Genomic DNA, 21,706 nt, shown 5'->3' on the forward strand with positions numbered 1-21,706 from the left:
GAGATTACGTTATATAGAATGTTCCCATTTTTAAATCAACATGCATATTTTATTTTTAGCTTTATTGACTAATTTGTGTGCTTTCCCAATTTATTGACTATGTTTTAATTTATCACTTTAAAATGGTTACATTAGGCTGAGCGTGGTGGCGCACGCTTGTAATCCCAGCATTCGGGAGGTGGAGACTGAAGGATCACAGTGCCCAGACAGCCTCAGCTAATTAGCAAGGCCCTTCACAACTAAACAAGACCCTGTTTAAAAAAATTAAAAAATGATGCCGGGTGTGGTGGCGCAAGTTTGTAATCCCAGCATTTGGGAAGCAGACACAGGAGGATCGCACAGGTTCAAAACCAGCCTCAGCTACTGAGTGAGGCTCTCAGCAACTTAGTGAGACCTTGTTTCCAAATAAAGTATAAAATAGGTCTGAGAGTATAGCCTGGAGGTAGAAAAGCCCCTGGATTCCACCTCAGTACAACACAAACTAATAAATAAATAAATAAATAAATAAATAAATAAATACTGAAAAATAGGGCTGGAAGTGTATGTAGCTCAGAGGTAGAATGCCCCTGGGTTCCATCCCCAGTACTGCAAAATAAAAAAAATTAAAAAAAGAAAGGAATAACACACACACACACACACACACACACACACACACACACACACTTGAGGAACAGGGTACTGTCAATGGTTTTGCAGAAAAATTGCTGCCACAGCAGTATGGCATTCTTGAAAAATGCCCTGACACAGGGCTGGGGATGTAGCTCAATGGTAGAGCACTTTTGGCATATCTGATGCCCTGGGTTACATCCCCAGCACTGCAAACTAAAATTAAAAGAAGAAAAAAGCTGAGTTTAGTGGTGCACACTTCTATTTCAAGTACCTATAGAATGTTCCTGGGTTTAATCCCTAAAAAAAGAAAAAAAGAAAAAAGAATAAAAAAGAATACCTCATTCCCCTGGCGGGAAACACTATGTGGGAAAATACAGGCACCCAGGCCTCTTTTTTTTTTTTTTTTACCTGGGGATTCGCTAAGTTGTCCAGGCTGGCCTGGAACTTCAGAGCTCAAGCAACTCTCCAGCCTCACCTGCCGAGCAGCTAGAGCTATAGGTGCGGCCTGCCATACCTGCAAAATATAACCTTTCAACAAGTGGTTCCAAAGATCTGGACCCTGCATGTAAAGACATTTTAGGAACAGCTTAATCTACTTGTTTTGCTTATGGTTTTATTTTTATGTATGCACAGAAGGAACCCATGATAAAAAAAAAAAATATATATATATATATATATATATGCCTGAATAAGTCTGAAGGACTCATTTGGTAAGAATAAAATACAGACGCTCAAGTGATATTAAAAAGTGGCTTCAGCCAGACGTGGTGGCGCACCCTTGTAATCCCAGTACTTGGGAGGCTGAGACGAGGATTGCAAGTTCGAGGCCAGCCTCAGCTACTTAGTGAGGGCCTCTGCAACTCAGTGAAACCCTGTTTCAAAATAAAGAAGAAAAAATAGGGCAGGGGATGTAGCTCAGAGGTAGAATGCCCCTGGGTTCCATCCCCAATACCACACACACACCCACAAAAAGAAAATGGCTTCACGGTATTCCAACAAACTCATCCTGATCATTCTTCACAGGCCATGTTCACTGAGGAGGCCCCACAGCCCACTTGGAAAGCTACATGACCAGACAGCACTGCGCCACCCCGCCTCCCCCACTTGCTACGGTGAGGAGAGGCTGATCCTGATCCTGCCAGCAGCACCAAGGTCTTCCTGCAGAGTTTTTAGCTTGAGCTAAAGCAAGAAGGAAACAATGGGAGGGACTATCTACGTTTCTTTTATTAGTTTTCTTCCCCCACAGGGCTCTTTCCTGCCTAGAGCTGCTTTATGAATGTGCTCATGTGTAGATAGTAGGTGCTGGAATTTCAGCTCCGACCAGGTCTCCTTCTGCACTATGCAGCTCCCCAAAGGGTTGATCCCCAGCTTAAAGAATATACTAAGTCATTTAGCAGTAGCATTCAGGCTGGATTTCTGAGTGTGTGAATTCTGTCCAAAAGCTGCAGATGTTTAAGCTATTTCCTCCTGGAGTTTGATGAAATAATAAAAGGTTACTGTTGTCACAGTAAGGAGGTCTGCAGCTGGTCCCATTTCCTTTTATTACTATCCAACATAAACAGATTAAATCTAACTGCCCAGATCACCAGAAGGGTACATTTTTAAACCAGAAATTTCTGATTTTTTTTCTCTTTCTTTCAGAACCCTCAGGCCCTCTCAGATGTCATTTTTATCACTGGGAATATCTTGGCAACTAATTGCTCATGCCCTCTTATAAACTGCTTATCACTTCTCAATTTCACGCTCTCCTCCCAACCACCAGGCATAAACTACAGGGTAAGTAGGGAGTGACATACCTGGAGGCCCAACTGCCTATGATTACAGGGAGGCAAGGACTTGGGTCACCCTGGGCAACCATGGGGGCCTTCCCCATAACCGCCTCTAGCTGGTTCCCTGCTGACACCCCATGGAGCCAGCTACCCCAAACTGGTCTCTTGCTCTTTCTGTGCACCAGAACCCAACAGGCTGCTGGGGAGGAGGAGATCTGGGGCTCCACTTGATGAGTCACGGGCAAGACAAGTGCTGATGACGGAGTGGGGGGCTGGGATGCCATGTGAGGAGGTGTTCACTATTGTGGTGTGAGTTTCATCATTAATGAGGAATAGCTTTACTCCAGACGTGTTTTCTTTTTCATTTTCTTTCTTTCTTTTTTTTTTTAACATAGAAATAAAATCCAGGGGTTAAAAGAAATTTTACCTGGAACTCCACACTACAAAGTGGCTCAGAATGGAACTGCTCTGGCGGCAGAGACCTAGGTCCTTACCCTCTCCCACCTCCCATGGAGACATCCAATGCGATAATAAGGCACACAGTTTGAAAAACACAAGCTGGGTGTGGTGGCATATGCCTGTAACCCCAGTGCTTGAACAGCTGAGACAGGATGATTGCAGGTTCAAGGAGAGTCTCATTAAGTAGTGGGACTCTCCAGCAACCTAGCTCAGAGGTAGAATGCCCTTCAGGTTAATCCTCAGTGTCACACACCCACAAATTAATTAATTAATAAAATAGGACTGGGGGTATAGTTCAGAGATAGAATATCCTTGGGTTCAATTATCAGTAGAAAGAAAGAAAGAGAAGAAAGAAAGAAAGAAAGAAAGAAAGAAAGAAAGAGAGGGAGAGAGAGAGAGAGAAAGAGAGAAAGAAAGAGAATGAAAGAAAACAAACCATAAGATAAGCTTTCTCTAGAGGAAACAGGGAAGATTAGAGCTAGTAAATGACCTAAGGTCACGTAGTCAGTTAATGGCAGACCAGAGTCCCGTATTTTCTCCACACGAAATTCTGCTTTTCCCCATGGGTTCTATTGTCCTTAGAATGGGCCTATAATAGTAACTACAAGTTTTTATGATGAGTAAAGAGTTCTAAGAGAAAGAAATATCATAATTTACATGGCAAAACAAATTTCATAGGTAATGGAAGACTCTATTATAATCTAATGTGATAACATCCAGAGATGATCAGCTAAAGGGGTAACATTTCTTTCCCTCAGTATTGAAACCGGGGTGTTCTACCTCTGAGCTATACCACAGCCTCTTTATTTTTAATTTTTTGAAACAGGGTCTCACTAAGTTTCCATGCACTGGCTTTGAGCCTGTGATCCTCCTGTCTCAACCCCCCAAGTACTAGGATTACAAGTGTGTGCCACCATGTCTGGCTGAGGGATAACTTTCCATGGCAACAGAAGAGAAGCTGAGTGTTCAACTGCACAATGCTGAACATGACAACAGCAGTCACCAGGAGACAGGAATGCCCTACAAATGGCACAAGTGCACAAAGCATGCTCCTAGGGTGCACATGGCCCAGTGAGGGTGGAGGACACACTAGAGGAATGAGACCCCCACACCCGAGTCCCTGCTCCCACAACTTAAGAACTGCATCTCTTTATTTTTATTTCTATTTTTTTGTAGTACTGGGAATTGAACGCAGGGGTCTTCTACCTCCAAACTATACCCCCAGCCCAATTTTTATTCTTTAATTTGAAACAGGGTCTCACTGAGTTGCAAAGGGCCTCAGAAGCTGAGGCTGCCCACAAACCGTGATACCCCTGTTTAAGCTTCCTGAATGCTGGGATTACAAGCATGCACCAACACACCCGGCTATTTATTTTTATTTATTTGCAGAACCAGGGTTTGAACCTAGGGGCTTTCTACCTCCAAGCTACACTCCAGCCCTATTTTTGTATTCTTTATTTTGAAACAGGGTCTCACTAAGTTGCGGAGAGCCTTACTAAGTAGCTGAGACTGGCTGTGAACCTGTGATCCTCCTGTCTCAGCCTCCCTAGTACGAGGATTACAAACATGCACCATCACACCCAGCTCATTGCATCTCTTAATTTTTTATTTTATTTTATTTTTGGTGGTACTGGGGTTTCTGGAAGCCCGTCTTCCTCCGGGCTACACTCCCAGACCTATTTTATATTTTTATTTGAAAACAGGGTCTCTTAAGCCAGTGAGGCTGGCTTCGAACCTGTGCGATCCTCCTGTCTCTGTCTTCCAAGCGCAGGGATTACAAGCAGGCCCTACCATGCCCAGCACTGCATCTCTTTAGATAGAAAAAATTGGGCTGGGATATAGTTCACTGGCAAAACACTTGCCTTGCAAGCGCACTATCCTGGGTTCAGTTTTCAGTTTCAAAAAAAAAAAGACCAGCCAGGCGTGGTGGTACACGCTTGTAATCCCAGCATTTGGGAGGCTGAGACAGGAATATCGTGGTTTGTAGACAGCCTCAGCTACTTAGTGAGGCCTTTGCAACTCAGTGAGACCCTGTTTCAAAATAAAGAATAAAAAAATAGGGCTGGGATGTAGCTCAAAGGTAGAATGCCCTGCCCCTAGGTTCCATCACCAGAACCACACACACACACACACACACACACACACACACACACACACACACAAAAAAAAAAAAAAAAAAAAAAAAAAAAAAAAAAAGAAGGGAAAAAGAAAAGCCAAAGACCCAAAAAACAAATAAGGTAAGAACTAGACAGAAGAAAAAAAAGTTTTTCTCCCATATTAGTCAATTATATGATGGCTTTAAATCAACATCTATTCCCATGAGTATCTAAGATATAGTTTAAGATATCCTTTCAACTTTATTCATTCACTTTTATCTAGGAGCTTCAAGTCTGCATCCTCCACTTTTTAATAAGACATGAAAGGTTTTTTTTGTTTGTTTGTTTAAGGGGGGAGCTATGCCCTTATAATCTTGGGATGCTAAGATAGGAGAATCTCAGTTTCAAAGCCAGCCTCAGCTACTTAGTGAGGCCCTCTGCAACTTAGAGAGACCCTGTATAAAGAATACAAAATAGGAATGGGAGTGTAGCTTGAAGATAGAATACCCCTGGGTTCCATCCCCAGTACCACAAAAACAAAACAACACAAAAAATAAAAAGAGGAGCCAGGGAGGCTGAGACAGGAGAATCACAGGTTCCAGGCCAGCTTCAGCAACACAGTGGTATTCAGCAACCTAGCAAGACCCTAATGGCTCGAGGTGTTGCTCAGAGGGGAAATACCTCAGAGTTCAATTCCCAGTACCAAAAACAAAACAAACACACAAACAAACAAACAAACAAAAAACAGGCAGGACACCCTGGGAAAGGAATTCTAGCTTGACTTCTAGACCTGGCTTCTCGTCTTAGCGTCTCCACATCCAAACTATGTGACCTCGGGCAAGTGGTTTAGCGTTTTGAGCTGCAGTTTTATCACCTATTAAATGAGAAGCAGGCACTGAAAATGCAAAATGAAATATAGCAGCAAAAGATCTGTAAATTACACAGCACCACAAAAATGAGAGGCATCCATGTTATTACAATTCTGTGACTTCTGCTTTCTTTGTTCCTGCCAGGATTGCATACTGACCCTCACCAAGCAGGGCAAGCTGCAAAGTGTGTGGCTATGCATTCCCCAAAGCCAGCTTCCCTGTTGGTGTCTGGAGCAAAACAATACCATAAAATAAGCCTCGAGTAGCCAAGTGTAGAAAATTAAAGTAGGTTCACTTATCCAGAAAGGAAATGTTCTGATTTACGGCTCTAACTCTCTTGTCATAAAATGGCAATAAAACAAGAATGTTACTCTGTAGGATGAAGGGAAAGGAAATTTAGAGCTGGGCAGAAAAATCTGAAGGAAATTAAAGGGTTAGTGTGTTGTGAAAAGTAACACTGAAGATGCCATTTGGCCACCTTGATGTTTCCAGGCCTCCCCAAAGGCTTCTAGACCTGAAGTGGTCAGCTTATGGGCATGGAGGCCTCTCCCAGCCTGTGGTGCTGCTGACTTCCTGGGATCTTTCAGCCTCTCGCATGTCACTGGACCAGATGAGAGGACAGTGAAAAGCTATGCTGACAAGCTCAGGAGATGATGAATGGGGCAGAGCAGAATTTTCTGGCCCCATGCATGGGCTGATTATGCTCATGTGTGCTGCTAAATGCTGGAGGTGAGGCTCTTAGGGGGAGGATAGCAGAGGCAGAAAAGGCTTTCTCTGCTTTTAGACTACTTTCAGAAAAGGCCCTCTAGATAGCACACCATCACTATCATCTCCATCCCTCTCTCTTCTTCTTCTTTTTTTTTTTTGCAACTGGGGATTGAACCCAGGGGCATTTTACCTCCTAGTTATTTCTCCAGCTCAATTTTATTTCTTATTTGGAAATAGAGTCTTGCTAAATTGCCGAGGCTGGCTTCAAATCTGAGATCCTCCTGTCTCAGCCTCCCACATACTGGAGTTACAAGCATGTGCCACCACACCTAGCTCTCTCAGCTCTATTTTATATTTCATTTTGAAACAGAGTCCCACTAATGTGCAGAGGGCCTCACTAAGTTTCTGAGGCTGGCCATGAACCTGTGATCCTCCTGTCTCAGCCTCCCAAGTACTGGGATTATAGACACGCACCATCGCATCCAGCTGTAATCTCTGAATGTGGTCAACAGCCAAAGGATCACATCTGAAGCAAGCCAGTCTATTTTCAAGAAGGAACACTAAGAAGTTACACAGAATAACGCCAAACATACTTACTTGTTCTAACTCCCCCTTCTCCATCGCCAGCTCCTCCATCTCTGGCGCGGGTTCATCTTCCAGGAAAGGATTGGTAGACAGCAGTGGAGACTCCAGTTTTTTCTATTAGGAAGACACAAGAGCATATTCAATATTCTTCCTTGCGGCTCTTTCCAAGTCTCCCTAACAGCTAAGTGAGAAAGTGTGACCGGTAAGCTAGGACACAGGCCCCACAGAGCACACTTCTCACCTTCAGGCCTTCACGCCACCTTGCATCTTTTGGAAACTTTATTGTCCACCACACTCCAATTCTGCCCTGGCCGAAACTCTCACTCACCCTGCAGCTCTCAACTGAGAAATCCCTTCTCCTGGGAAGCCTTCACTGCCAAGTCTGGGTTAGCTGCCCTGGCGCTCCCAACATCCCATACTCACCTACCCAAGTTTCTACTGAAATATTGCAATGGCCCATTTTTCTTCTCCCCACCAGATGCCATGATGGCAGGGATCATGTCTATCCTGTTCCCCATCCTAACTTTGATGTCTGGGAGGTAATGTAATAGGTACTCAATAAATAAGAATAAATTCAAAATGAGCCGGACATGGTAGTACCGGCCTGTAATTCCAGTCCTTGGGAGGTTTAGACAGACGGACTACAGGTTTGAGGACACTCTCAGCAATTTAGTGAGACTCTCAGTATCTTAGCAAGACCCTATTTCAAAGTAAAAAAAAATACATAAAAAGGGCCAGAGATGGAGCTTGGAAACAGAATGCCCAGGCTCAATATCCCAGTATCACACCAAAATAAAAATAAAAATATGAATAAATTCAAATACCAGATGGATTTGAATTCAGGAACAAACTACAAAATTAATCTTGTGTGTTCTACATCATAGTCAAGTTCCCCTTATAATCATAGCAGAGTCTTGAGGAAAGCTACTTCCTGGCTCCTGAATGTGATCAGTTTCAAAATGTATCACTGAGTGGGAAAGCTGGGGCAGGAGACAGGTTGTTAGCTCCAACTTTACTGTTGGTCAAGTCGTCTAGTTTCTCTGAGCCATGGGAGCTTGGTCTGCTGAATGAGAATACAGTCCAAGGACTGTTTGAAGAATCAAATGTAATAAATATGTGAAACCCTAGAAGAAGCACATGATACATACAAGGGTCACCGCTGAGGCTAACTTCAGTGCAACTACAGAATCAAGACAGCTCTAGAAGTTTTTCCAGTTTTGACCTAGAGATGTTGTTCATACCTGGGATCTGGGCATTTTAGCAGAAAAGAAGCTGAGTGGACAGCAGTATAAATGGGATTGGCTGGTGCCCGAGGGAAGGTGGTCAGGCAAGGGATGGCTCCCTTGGCACACAAAGTTAAGGGAAAGGGCGTTTCTAAATATATGTGTATAAGCCAGGCGTGGTGGCGCACACTTGTAACCCCAGCAATTGGGAGGCGGAGATAGGAGTACTGCAGTTTGCAGACAGCCTCAGCTACCTAGTGAGGACCTATGCAACTCAGTGAGACCCTGTCTCAAAATATAAAGAATAAAAAATAGGGTTGGGGTTGTAGCTCAGAGGTAGAATGCCCCTGGGTTCCATCCCCAATGCCGCTAAAAAAAAAAAAAAAACAAAGTACTTATAACATTTTAGGAAATACCAGTAAAGCCAGTTGTATTAATCCTTACAGGAGAGGGACATCACATGAACTACAATATGACTAACTATGCCAAGCCAGCATATCACCTGAGGTTATACCAGGAAAAAAACAAAAGCAAAACCTAAACACACACACACACACACACACACACACACAAAAAAAAAAAAAAAAAACCATATGGTTTGGACTTTACAATAATCCCATCTGGTTTGGACTTTAAAATAATTCTGCCTAGCCAGGCGTGGTGGTGCACGCTTGTAATCCCAGCATTCGGGAGGCTGAGACCAGAGGATCACAGTTTGCAGCCAGCCTCAGCTACTTAGTGAGGCCCTCCGCAACTTAGTGAGACCCTGTTTCAAAGTAAAGAATAAAAAATAGGGCAAGGGGGTGTAGCTTGGAGGTCGAATGCCTCTGGGTTCCATTCCCAGACCCTCAAAAAAAAAAAAAAAAATTCTGCTTACACGCTTACACTCATTTAAGCTACTTGACTCTTGTCCAAAACACTTGGAAATGCTATTATGCAGACGGATAACAGCTTCTATGTAGAAGAAAGCCTTGTGAAGATGGCATATTTCAAGGCAATCACCAGTAAGACAAGAAGCTTGGCAGTACCCTGGTGAGAAACCATATGGCCCAACACCCAAGCAAGCATTTTATATTTGTACCCTCTGAACTTTGGCTTCCTTACCTGATATGGGGGGAGGTCCCTATACATAGAAAGCTATTTTTAGAAAGCAGCATTTCTAAGCTTTAGTTATCTTTTTAAGAACTGTTGATATTTTAGGGAAAGAGGAATAGTAATAAAGGGAATTTATCAAGCCTATAAATAATATATCAAGACTTCAATAAGCAATAAAAAATTAGGCTGGGTATGGTGGCACAAACACTTGTAATCCCAGTACTTGGGAGGCTGAGACAGGAGTTTGAGGCCAGCCTAGGCAACATAGCAAGACCCTATGTCTCGAAAGAAAGAAAGAAAGAAAGAAAGAAAGAAAGAAAGAAAGAAAGAAAGAAAGAAAGAAAGAAAGAGGAAGGGAGGGGAGGGGAGGGGAGGAGAAAAGAAAAAGAAAAGCCACACTGAATCCTTCAACTTGTTTAAAATTTCCAAAACGCTATGTGATTAGACTCTGGCTACTTTTATTACTTTTTGCCTGTCCGCTCTGTCCTTTAAGGTCACCAGGCTCTATACAACTTTTGCACCAGATCTCTCTGCTGAGAATATTCATCAAACTCCTGCATTCAAGTGATCTTCCTAAGCCTCCTGAGTAGCTGGGGCTACAGATACGCGCCTAATGGGGCTCTGAAGCTACCCTCTCTGGTGCCATGGGGAGAATGGATCATGACGGAAGCAAGAAGACCAGTCTGCAGGCTGCTGCCATGTTCCGGGCAAACGCTGATGGGGGATCGGACTAAGCTGGTGATGTGGAGATAGAGGAAAGCCGCCACATTCGGGATAGATTTAGGAGGGTGGGCCAAGGACTTGCTGAAGAGCAGAAGAAAGGAGTAGAGAACCACTCCCTGCCTGGGCCCCTGTGCGGCTGGTGCTGCGTTAAGCGAGGGCACCCTTGTGTCATGGGGAGGGCTCCGGATCTGACAAGCCTGGGGGTCCGTCCGGGCTCTTTCAATGGGGAGTGTTGCTTAGCTTCTCCAAGCCTCTCGCCTCATTCGCATATGGAGGGACATTAACCCCTGGCTCTCAGAGCTGTCGAAGGACTAAATGTAATAATATATAACAACTTTTAAAAAGCAGATTAGCACAATGCCTGGCACACAAGGAAAAGCCACAGAGGAAAGTTAAGTAAACAGAGGCTTTCATTGGCACAAGAGGGCGAGCAACTGATGAAGGCAGACCTGTCATGCCGCCATGCTTTTTTTTTTTTACTGGAGACTGAACACAAAGGCATTCCACTTCTAAACTACACCCCTAGCCCTAATTTATTTATTTATTTATTTATTTAGGCACTGGGAATTAAATCCAGGGGTGTTCTAAGCTACACCCCAACCCTATGTTTTATATCTTATTTGGAAACAGGGTCTTAACTAAGATTACTTAACTTGTAATCTGACTGTAAGAGTCTCTCAAGTACTCGTGTTACAGGCATGTGTAATGGCTTATTCTTATTTGAAACAGGGTCTCATTACATTACTGAGGCCTAAGTTGCTGATGCTGTCCTCAAACTTTTGATCCTCCTGTCTCAGCCTCCCAAGTATTAGGAATACAGGCATGTGCCACCATACCAGCTTGCTATGCCTCTCTGAATGAAGTAACCCACAGAAGGAAAAGAAATGAGGGCTCAAAATCTCACCAAATGAATTTCTTTTAACCTCTTACAAGTGACATCCCATCCTTACTATCTTTTTTTTTTTTTTTTTTTTTTTTGTATTGGGGATGGAACCCAGGGGCATTCTACCTCCAAGCTACACACCCAGCTACTTTTTTTTTCTTTTAATTTTTGGTACTGGGGATGGAACCCAGGGGTGTTCTTCTACCTCCGAGCTACACTCCCAGTCCTATTTTTTTTTTAATTCTTTATTTTGAAACAGGGTCTCTTTGAGTTGTAAAGGCCCTCACTAAGTAGCTGAGGCCACCCACAAACCATGATCCTACTGTCTCAGCCTCCCAAATACTGGGATTACAAGCCATGTGCCACCATGCTCAGCCCATCCCTACTATCTTGACTCTGGGATCTCTCCAGAAAATGAAAGCAACACCCCAATCAACTCACAAGCACAAAGCTACACTGGGCTGCTCCGTCCACCCTTCACCTGCAGAAGGCCCTCAGTTGGCACCCTCACCCTCCCGCTCTGGCGGTAAATGCTCTAACAAAAACCTGGGCTGTGGCTTTAGCCTCCTTAGAGGCCTAAGTTCCTGCTTAGATTAATTTGCAGTTGCAAAAGAGCAAGTCTTTGCAGACAGCAATCGATGGCACAGCATAGTCTCCTGTGCAAGAGCCCTGTCATCAGAGCCAACGGGCCACACTTCTCCTCCTGCTCGGCAGCTGCTGTAGACCACAGACAAGTACTAGGTCTGGATTTTAAATAGCTCAAATGACATATTTCACTAACCCGAGTGCTGCTAAGTGAACCCAAAATTTGGACAAGAAGTAAATGCCTTTCTAGATTTATTTATTTATTTATTTATTTATTTATTTATTATTTATTTATTTATTTGTGGTGCTGGGGGTAGAACCCAGTGGCTTTTCTACCTCCGGGACATACTCCCAGACCTATTTATTTTATACTTTATTTGGAAACAGGGTCTCACTAAGTTGCTGAGAGCCTCACTAAGTAGCTGAGGCTGGCTTTGAACCTGTGTGATCCTCCTGTCTCAGCCTCCCAAGTACTGGGATTACAAGTGTGCGCCACCACGCCCGGCTAAATGCCTTTCCAGTTTTAGAAGAATTACTTCTTTGGCTATAATGACAGTTGATTTGAAGTCCATAGGAGAAGGTAAAATTCTTCATATAGCAAGTTAATTAATTGCCACTGATTAAACCATGAAGGATGTCTGGCACCTCCAAAACAGTAAAGACCACAGGACAGCTGAGCTGTCTCATTCATTGTTCTGGCTTCAGTCTGGTGCATATCCGTACCTGGCTCTGCCTGCACAAATCCCTTGTGGAGGCCCTGGCTGGACACGTCACATTATCAAAGAAGGAACTCTGAAATTTAAGACTAACTTTTTTCCGTTCCCTGAAGGAGAAAGCTTTCAGTTGTGAGATGAAAGTTCTATAATTTCTGTATTTTTCATTCCATAAATGCTTTACTCCAGCTCAATTCCTCTTCTGTCCTTAAAGAGATGGCCCGAGGGCTTTAGCTGATAGTCAGGATCATAAGCACACCTGGTATTTATTATCACCAGGACCCGGCGTGCCCACATTCTTGGACTTTATACTGTGACAGTTTTCACAGGTTTCTTTCTTTAATAGGCCATAAGCACTTGTCTGATTCTATTTCTCCTTTTCCCAAATCCCTGAACAAAGAAGATGCCTGAAAAACACTGACAAATAAATGCTAGTCAGAGGAGAAGCCCTCAATAAAATCCTCTTCAGAAACAACCAAAACAGCTGGGTGTGGTAGTGCACACTTGTAATCCCAGCATTTGGGAGGCTCAGACTGGAGGTTTGCAGATATCCTCGGCTGTTTCAAAAAATAAAAAGACTAAAAAATAGGGCTGGGGGTGTAGCTCGGAGGTACAAGGCCCCTGGGTTCCATCCCCAGTACCGCCAAAAAATAAATAAATAAAAAATAATAATAATAAAAGAAAGAAAGAAAAGCAGAGAAATAAAGAAAGAGAAACAACCAAAGCACACTATTTTCTGTGAGCAAAGCAAAAAGTTCTGTGTATGTCATGTGTATGCATGTTTGTTAGGGAGTACATGCATGAAAAAGGGATTAGAAGTAGTCAAGAAAGATTTTCTTTTAATATATTTTACTCTTTTTGAGCTTTTGTTTTGAGTACTAGGATTGAACACAGGGATGTTTTACCTTCAAGCACAAGGTAGCATATGCTTGTTATCCCAGTACTTGGGAGACTGAGACAGGAGGATCACAGGTTTGAAAACAGCCTCAGCAATCTAATGAGACCCTGTTTCAAAACAAAAATTAAGCCAGGCGTGGTGGCGCACGCTTGTAATCCCAGCATTCAGGAGGCTGAAACTGGAGGATCACGGTTCGAGGACAGCCTCAGCTACTTAGTGAGGCCCTCTGCAACTCAGTGAGACCCTGTTTCAAAATAAAGAATAAAAAATAGGGCAGAGGGTGTAGCTCGGAGGTCGAATGCCCCTGGGTACCATCCCCAGACCCACACACACACAAAAAGGTAAAAGGTCTGGTGGTGTAACCTGGAGGTAAAATGCCCCTAGGTTCAATCCCCAACACCACACACATACACACACAGAACCAACAAAAAGCTGGGCATGGTGGTGTACGCTTGTAATCTACAGATTAGCTAGCCCGTATCTCAGCATCATCTCTGAGATCGTCTCTGCCATCTCCATGCAGATTTGGCCCAGAGAGGGGAGGCTGCAGATTTGTCCTGCCTCCAAACACAGGCTTCTACCTTTTGTTTCATCCCCCAAGAGGTGTGAAATTGTTTCTCTGGGATATGGGCCATTTGCTTCTCTTTTAGAAATGTAAATAAGCCTTTTCCTAGCTTCAGCCTTTTTCCTTTCCTTTAGAAATGTACAGGAACCCCTTTCCTGGCTTTGGCCTAACAAAAGCCTACCGTTTGTGACTCAGCAGCAGAATAGTAGGGGCTAGAGAAGTACTTCCAACAAATCTAGAAATCCCAAAGTCTGAAATAAAAACTGGCTTCAAGGTTATTTATCAGAGAACAGTTATAGGAATCAACTCGCCTGTGTTTCCCTATCATGATGCCTTTTGGCCCTGTCTGCTAACTGTATTGTGAGTGTTGCCTCATAGGACTGAAGCTTTCAGACATCAGATGGCGTTGCAGACAGGACTGGACAGACATCCACCGCAGTCCTTTGGATCATCATAGACGCACACGACACGGACCCATCGGAGTCCCCCATACCAACTACATGCATGATTGTTACCCTAAAAGCTGGGACCCCTAACTTCGTCCCCGCCCAGCTTGCTGGACAGAGGAGGGCATGGACAAAGCCTAAGGAACGAAGGCTCCGAAAGGGTTAAAGGAGATCCTAAAGGCTGAATTCTCCAAAAGGCTTTGGGTGTGACTCCTGCCTTTCCAGACTCTGCCCCCTAAGGCTCACCTGTGAAGCCAGAAATCTGATCTCAATCACAAAGCCAAGGGGGCTGACTTTAATCACAAGGTTCCAGACAAATCTTAACCTATAACAGGTCCTCCTTTTATCTTGTTTACACTTAATGCCTCACTATTGTTCTTTGGTGTTTACACTTTGCTACTGGGGAAAAGGGTATAAATCTTGGTTTGGGGAAATAAAACTCTGTCAATTGCACAAGAGGCAGTTGTCCATGTCAAATTATTTCAGATTTCTCCCTTCCAAGTCCTGGAGACTGATCTCTACAGTCTGGGCCATGAACAAGGACTTGAATTCAAGTCTAATTGGTAAGCGGGAAGAATTGCTGCAGAAAAGCCTCTGCAGAACTAAGCCGAGCCCTATGCCCACCTTCTGAGAACGAAGTCCCAGTGGTTTCAGTGCCGGCCGAGCTGGTCCGTTGCAAGGGGCATTCTACCTCTGAGCTATTCTCTCAGCCCTGTTTTATCTTTTGGGTTGAAACAGGGTTTCACTAAGTCACAGAGGGCCTTGCTAATTCACAGACTGGCCTTTAACCTGCAATCTTCCTTTCTCAGCCTCCCAAGTACTGAGATTATAGATATATATCACCATGCCTGGCAAAATTTAAAACGTGTGTGTCAAAGGGCAGAATTAAGAAGGTGAAAAGAGACTTCTGGGAAGATAGCAACGGAGGAAAGTGGCGCTTACAAGCCCCGCTAACAACCAATCTCTATTACCACAAAATCAGCGCCTTTCATAGCCAGAAAACACCATCAGCAGAGAAACAAAAAATGTAATTACAAGGGACAGAGAAAAAAAGGGCTGGAAAAACAAGACACCAGAAACCAGACTGCAGTGCTGCAGCCGGAGCCGCGGCGGGAACGGCGCGGGCGCCATCTTTTCTTGCAGCACCAGGCCCAAGAGAGGAGGGGGACTCAGAACAGAGCCCAAAGCCACAGAGGAGATACGCCGGCCTCACGCCAGAGGACTCGGCAGCAGCGCCTTACTGCCGGCGGCAGCGGTGAACTCACCAGACGGTTACAGACCAACGCACTCAACACCCCACCAGGCTCCAGAGAGGAGTGGCGGACAGTGAGCCGAGGTGAGCCGCTGCGGATCAGGCGGGAGGAATTCAGCAGATTTCTCTGCACAGGGAGCATCTAAAGCTCCCAGGGGCTGGGCTCAGCACACCCTGCAGGGACTCAGAGCAGAGTTCAAAAACAGAGAAGAAATACGCCAGCCTCACGGCCGAGGGCGTGGCAGCGGTACCATATTGCCACCAGCGGCAGCAGCAGCGAATTCACCAAGTCCACTACAGCTCCATCTGCGTACTCAACAACAGTGAGTCAAATTGCGGGCCCTGGAGGAGAAATCTCAGTACTGTACTACCAGGGACTTGACCCAGTGGGGGAGGGGCGGTGGCAGAGATATCACACCATAGGAGAACGCACAACCTGGCACCCCCCATGGTCTAAAGCAGCCTCAATTGACTCCCTGGGTCTGAGACTCTGCGATACAACCCAGTAAAGGAGTAGTGGGGACCAAGATACCATAGACTCGAGATCACCTTAAGTGAAGTCGTAGTGACCCAAGGGAAGAACCCAGAGAAGGCACAAACTTCCCAAATCATGGGAAAGAGGAATAACAATGGAGCAATGAATGCCCACAACCCCACAACATCAGAACCTGATAAAACAGAAATTCAGATATTTCTAGAATATCAAATCAGGAAAATAACTGTAGAAAGAATAGAGGTGTTTCGAAAAGAATTCAGAGAGAGTCAAAAAGAGATAAAGGATGCAATTAATAAAGGCCTCAATTCAAAGTACAAACAACCGACTAGACCACATGGAGAATAGAATCTTGATCTTAGAAGAAGATCATTCAAAAAATGAACGCATAGTTTCTAATTTAGAAAAAAAAAATCCAACAGCAGGAATCTGACATTGAAGAAATATGGGCCCATTTTAAGTGAGCTAGCCTAAGAATAATTGGAATAGAGGAGGGAAAAGAAGGTGAAACCAAAGGGATAAGTAATATCTTCAAAGAAATAATAGCAGAAAATTCCAAACATAGAGCAAGAGGTCGATACACAGGTCCAGGAAACTTATAGAACTCCCTTTAGACAGGATCGGAGAAGAGGATCCCCACGCCACATAATTGTCAAAATGACCAATGTGGAAGCCAAGCAGAGAATCTTAAAGGCAACAAAAGCAAAGGGCCAAGTGACATTCAGAGGCAAACCAATTAGAATCACTCCAGACTTCCCAAACCAAGTCATGAGAGCCAGAAGGGCTTGGAGTAACATATTCCAAACTCTGAAAGAAAACAACTTCCAGCCAAAAATTTCCTACCCAGCAAAACTTTCTATCAAATTAGATGGGGAAATAAGAAACTTCCACGACAAACAGAAACTGAAGGAATTTATGTCTTCAAAACCAGCGCTACAGAAAATACTCAAAGAGATTAACTACAAAGAAGAAATAGGTAACACACACCAGAACCAGAGAAACAAGATTTTCCATCCAACAGACAACTAAGATTGGTCATCTGTGGAGATTCATTATTTATGTTAGTCTTTTACCTATCTCTAAATTGTATTGTTTGCTTTTATTGTTGCTAATTTTTAGGATTTCTAGTTGGAATACTAATATACCTTCAGATATAGCATTTGGAAATATTTTATCCCATTCTATCAGTAACTTTTAACTCTGTTTACATTGTCTTTGGATATACAATATGTTTTTATTTTTTAGGGAGTTTGTATACCCTTTTGTTGCCTGTGCCATTGAAATCATATCTAGGAAATCACTGCCAATTTCAATGTTGTAAGGTTTTATGACCCAGATTTTCTTCTAAAAGTTTATAGTCTTAAGATTTATATTTAGGTCTTTTATCAATTTTGAGTTAATATTTGTATATGGTGTTAGGTAAGGGTCCGATTCTATTCTTTTTCATGTAATTATTATTTTTCAACAATATTTAGTTAAAAGATAATTATTTCCTCCACCAAATGTTCGTGGAAACCTTGTCAAAAATAACTTGACCATATATGGAAGAATTTATTTCTAGGCTTTTTATTTTACTCCACTAATTTATATATCTGCCTTTATAGCAGTACTACACTGTTTCAATTATTGTAGCTTTATATGGTTTGAAATTAGAAAATATACATCTTCTAGCTTTGTTCTTTTTCGAGATCGTTTTGGGTATCTAGAGTCCATATTACATATTAGGATAGATTTTTTGTGAAAAATAAATAAATAAATATATGATAGTTTCACCTTAAAAAAGAAAAAGAAAGAAATATTCTCTGGTAAGAAAGAAAGCAAAAAGAAATATTGAAATGTTATCTTTAAGTCATCAAAAGCTTGGTATCAGCCGGGCGTGGTGGCGCACGCTTGTAATCCCCGCGCTTGGGAGGCGGAGACAGGAGGATCGCGCAGGTTCGAAGCCAGCCGCGCTGGCATAAGAGACCCTGTTTCAAAAATATAAAATAGCCGGGCGTGGTGGCGCACGCTTGTAATCCCCGCGCTTGGGAGGCAGAGACAGGAGGATCGCGCAGGTTCGAAGCCAGCCGCGCGCGCTGGCTTAGGAGACCCTGTTTCCAAATATAAAATGTAAAAAGAGGTCTGGGAGTGTAGCCCGGAGGTAGAAGGGCTTCCAGGAACCCCAGTACCACAAAAAAAAAAAAAAAAAAAATATATATATATATATATATATAATATATAATAGGTCTGGGAGTGTAGCCCGGAGGAAGAAGGGCTTCCAGAACCCCAGTACTACCAAAAAAAAAAAAAAAAAAAAGCTTGGAATCAGACAAATGAAACTGTTATGTGAGATTATCAACGTTAATATTGGATAAATTGCTATAATACTAGATGTCAACCACTAAGCCAAGCATGGGAAGGAGGGATGGGGAGGGAACGGGGTGGGGATCTGGTTGGGGCTAACTGGGCGATGTGCGCATGTATGTCTACAAAAGTATTATTTTTATCCCATTATGATGTACGAATATAGTGCACCAATAAAAAACTTAAAAAAAAAAAAAAGAAGGTGAAAGAGGTTGGGTGTGCTGGCACATGCTTGTAATCCCAGCATTCAGGAGGCAGAGACAGAAAGATCGTGGTTCACAGCCAGCCTCAGCAATTTAGTGAGGCCCTCCCTCAGCAACTTACTGAGACCCTGTTTCAAAATAAAGAATAAAAACTAGGGCTGGGATGTAGCTCAGAGGTAAAAGGCCCCTGGGTTCCATCCCCAGTACTGCAAAAAACAAAAGCAAACAAAAACAAAAAACAAAAAAAGGTAAAAAGAAACTCCACAGAATGGGAGAAAATATTTGTGAATTATATATGTGATATATGATAATGTAAAATACATTAAAAATTTTTTAAAAATGAAATTAATGAGTACTAAATTGTGGTAAGATAAGAGTAAAAAGTACTGGTGTGCTTTGCACAGTAGGATAACTATAGATAGAAATAACGTACTATATATTTCTAAAAGCTAAAAAGATTTGAATGTCTTCACCATAAAGTAGCAATAAGTGCTGAGGAGACTGTTTACCCTGATTGATTGATTGATTGATTTTTTTTTTTTTTGTACTGGAGATGGAACCCAGGTACATTTTACCTCTGAGCTACACCCCCAGCCCTAGTTTTTATTCTTTATTTTGAACAGGGTCTCACTAAGTTGAGGACAGACTCACTAAGTAGGTGAGACTGGCTGTGAACCTGCAATCTTCCTGTCTTAGCCTCCCAAGTGCTGGGATTACAAGTGTATGCCATCATGCCTGGCTCCCCTGATTTAAACACTGAATGGTATTTACATGTGCTAAGGTGTGACATAGAACCCTGAAAGTACAGTATTTATATTTTTATGTATCAGTTACAAATGAATTTAAATTTTTTTATAATACTGGAAATTAAACCCAGAAGCATTCTGCCTCTGAGCTACATCCCAGCCCTTTTTTTTTTTTTTTTTTTAGTGGTACTGGGGTTCCTGGAAATCCTTCTACCTCCGGGCTACACTCCCAGACCTATTTTATATTTTTTTTTGGAAACGGTCTCTTAAGCCATTGAGGCTGGCTTCGATCTCTTAAGTCATTGAGGCTGGCTTCGAATCTGCGTGATCCTCCTGTCTCCGCCTCCCAAGTGTGGGAATTATAAGCATGCGCCACCATGCCTGGCCCCAGCCCTATTTTTTATTCTTTATTTTGAAAAAGGGTTTCAGTAAGTTGCAGAGGGCCTCACTAAGTTGCTGAGGCTGGCTGTGAACCATGATCCTCCTGTCTCAGCCTCCCAAGTACTGGGATGTGCCACCATGCCCAGCTGAAAGATGTATTTAAAAGCACAATTTCAGGTGGGCAAAATGTAAAAAAAGAATACAAAACCCTCATCTCTGAGGAGAAAACAGATGGCTTTGCTCCTGCTTTTCCATTCTTGTCTTTAATTACGGAATCTTCTATTCTGATCATTATTACCCACTTCTCAGACACAAATAAAAGTTAATTTCCCCTTAGAATGTTATTCAAATGAAAAAAAGAAGCCATTTATTAAATATTTTCAGACACTGAAGGCGTCATCAGACAAGAGAAAGCTTCTTCCTCATGTGGGACAGAAGCCCTGGCACAGGCAGGACGGGGGCCTCTCAAAGGCTCCTGGACACGGAGTCAGGCTGCTAGAGGGCTCGGGCACGGGCGAGAGGCGCTGGGCACGCTCTCATAAGTAAAGGCTTCTATGCTTCAACTACATGGCTGAACACTGCAACTGCAATTCCTATATCTGTAATTTTTAAAACTAGTACATGTATATTAAAACAATTCATATGAGCCAAAGGATAATTCTATTTGGAAGAGCAATTTATGCACTGGCCAAGAGGAAGAGGAGGTCAGCTATGTGAAATGTTTATTAAAAAAACAACCTCCCGAATTCAGTGAGGCAGTTACAAGAATCTAAAGCAATCTACTCTGCTTTGAAGTAGAAGGTTGAATCTAATTTGTTCACCTTCAAGCGATGCATATGGATACAGTTACAGCACATCCTGCATGCGCTTCTCATTCCAAGGCATTTAAATCTACGCTGTCTTGAATCCCTCCTCCAAGGACAGGAGTGGAAGCAACTAGAAGAAGTGCAGGCGGCTCCCTGCTCCACTGACAGCTGCAGCACGGGGCAGGACCAAACCTAACAGGGCTGACACACCAAGGACCAAGCAGGCCCTGTCCTTAGGGCTCTTCAAAGCACCGTCAGATGTCGCCATTCCAAACCTGTAATCCCAGTTCTTGGGAGGCTGAGACAGGAGGACTGAAGGTTTGAGGACAGGCCTAGTGAGACCCTATTTCAAAACAAAACAAAAGGGCTGGGGCTCTATTTCAGAGGTAGAATGATCCCCAATACCACACACACATACACACACACACACACACACACACACACACACACACACACCCCACACACAGTTGCAGCAAACAGGCAAGAGACTAGTCAGCAGGGAAACTGAGCTGTGGCAAATCTCTCTGGCAAGCCCCCCACTCTCTCAAGCCCAATATCAGTATTTCATTGTCAAAGTGACTAAGAGCTGAAGCCAGGTGTGGTGGTGCAGGCCTGGAATTCCAGTACGTGGGAGGATAAGACAGGAGGATCACAGGCTCAAGGCGATAAGGTGGTAACTTAGCAAGACCTTATTTCAAATAAAAAATAAAAAGAGCAGGGGGGTGCAGCTCAGGGGTAGAGCACCCTGGGTTCAAAGTATAGTACCACTACATACGCGCACACACATACACAAAGTAACCAAGAGCTTAAAAGCAGGTGATGGAGGTGGTGGGAGGCAGGGCGCCGCCTAGGGAGGAAGCAGCTAGGCAGAACCGGCCAGCTGGCTTCTTGGCTGACTTACGACTGGCTCCATGATCACTTTCCAAGGAATTCACTAACTTCCTATGAGATGGGACATATACTGGTTTTTTGTTTGTTTGTTTTGTTTTTTATGGTACTGGGGATAGAACCCAGGGGCATTTTATCTCCAAGCTACACTCCCAGCCCTATTTTTTATTCTTTATTTTGAAACCAGGTTTTACTAGGTTGCAAAGGGGTTCACTAGTAGCTGAGGCTGTCCTTGAACTGCGATCCTCCAGTCTCAGCCTCCCAAATGTTGGGATTACAAGTGTGTGCCACCACGCCCAGCCCGAGATACAACATACACTAAAGGGTAATATATACAATGGTTCATTTCATTGTTTATTCTGATACCC

General features: G+C 43.4%; 1 protein-coding gene across 2 annotated transcripts in view; it reads right to left on the reverse strand.

Annotated features, from left to right (window-relative positions):
* VPS53 (VPS53 subunit of GARP complex) overlaps nt 1–21,706 on the reverse strand; it is a gene marked incomplete at both ends in the record, with an annotated part of 175,649 nt that overhangs the window by 74,428 nt on the left and 79,515 nt on the right. For both annotated transcript variants that reach the window (XM_080713279.1, XM_080713280.1), the window contains one exon: nt 7,108–7,209. In XM_080713279.1, coding sequence (XP_080569405.1) covers nt 7,108–7,209 — 102 coding nt within the window. The remainder of the gene's footprint in view (nt 1–7,107; nt 7,210–21,706) is intronic.

Source organism: Muscardinus avellanarius, assembly GCF_963383645.1.
Source record: "Muscardinus avellanarius genome assembly, chromosome: 16".
Taxonomy (NCBI): Eukaryota; Metazoa; Chordata; class Mammalia; order Rodentia; family Gliridae; genus Muscardinus; species Muscardinus avellanarius.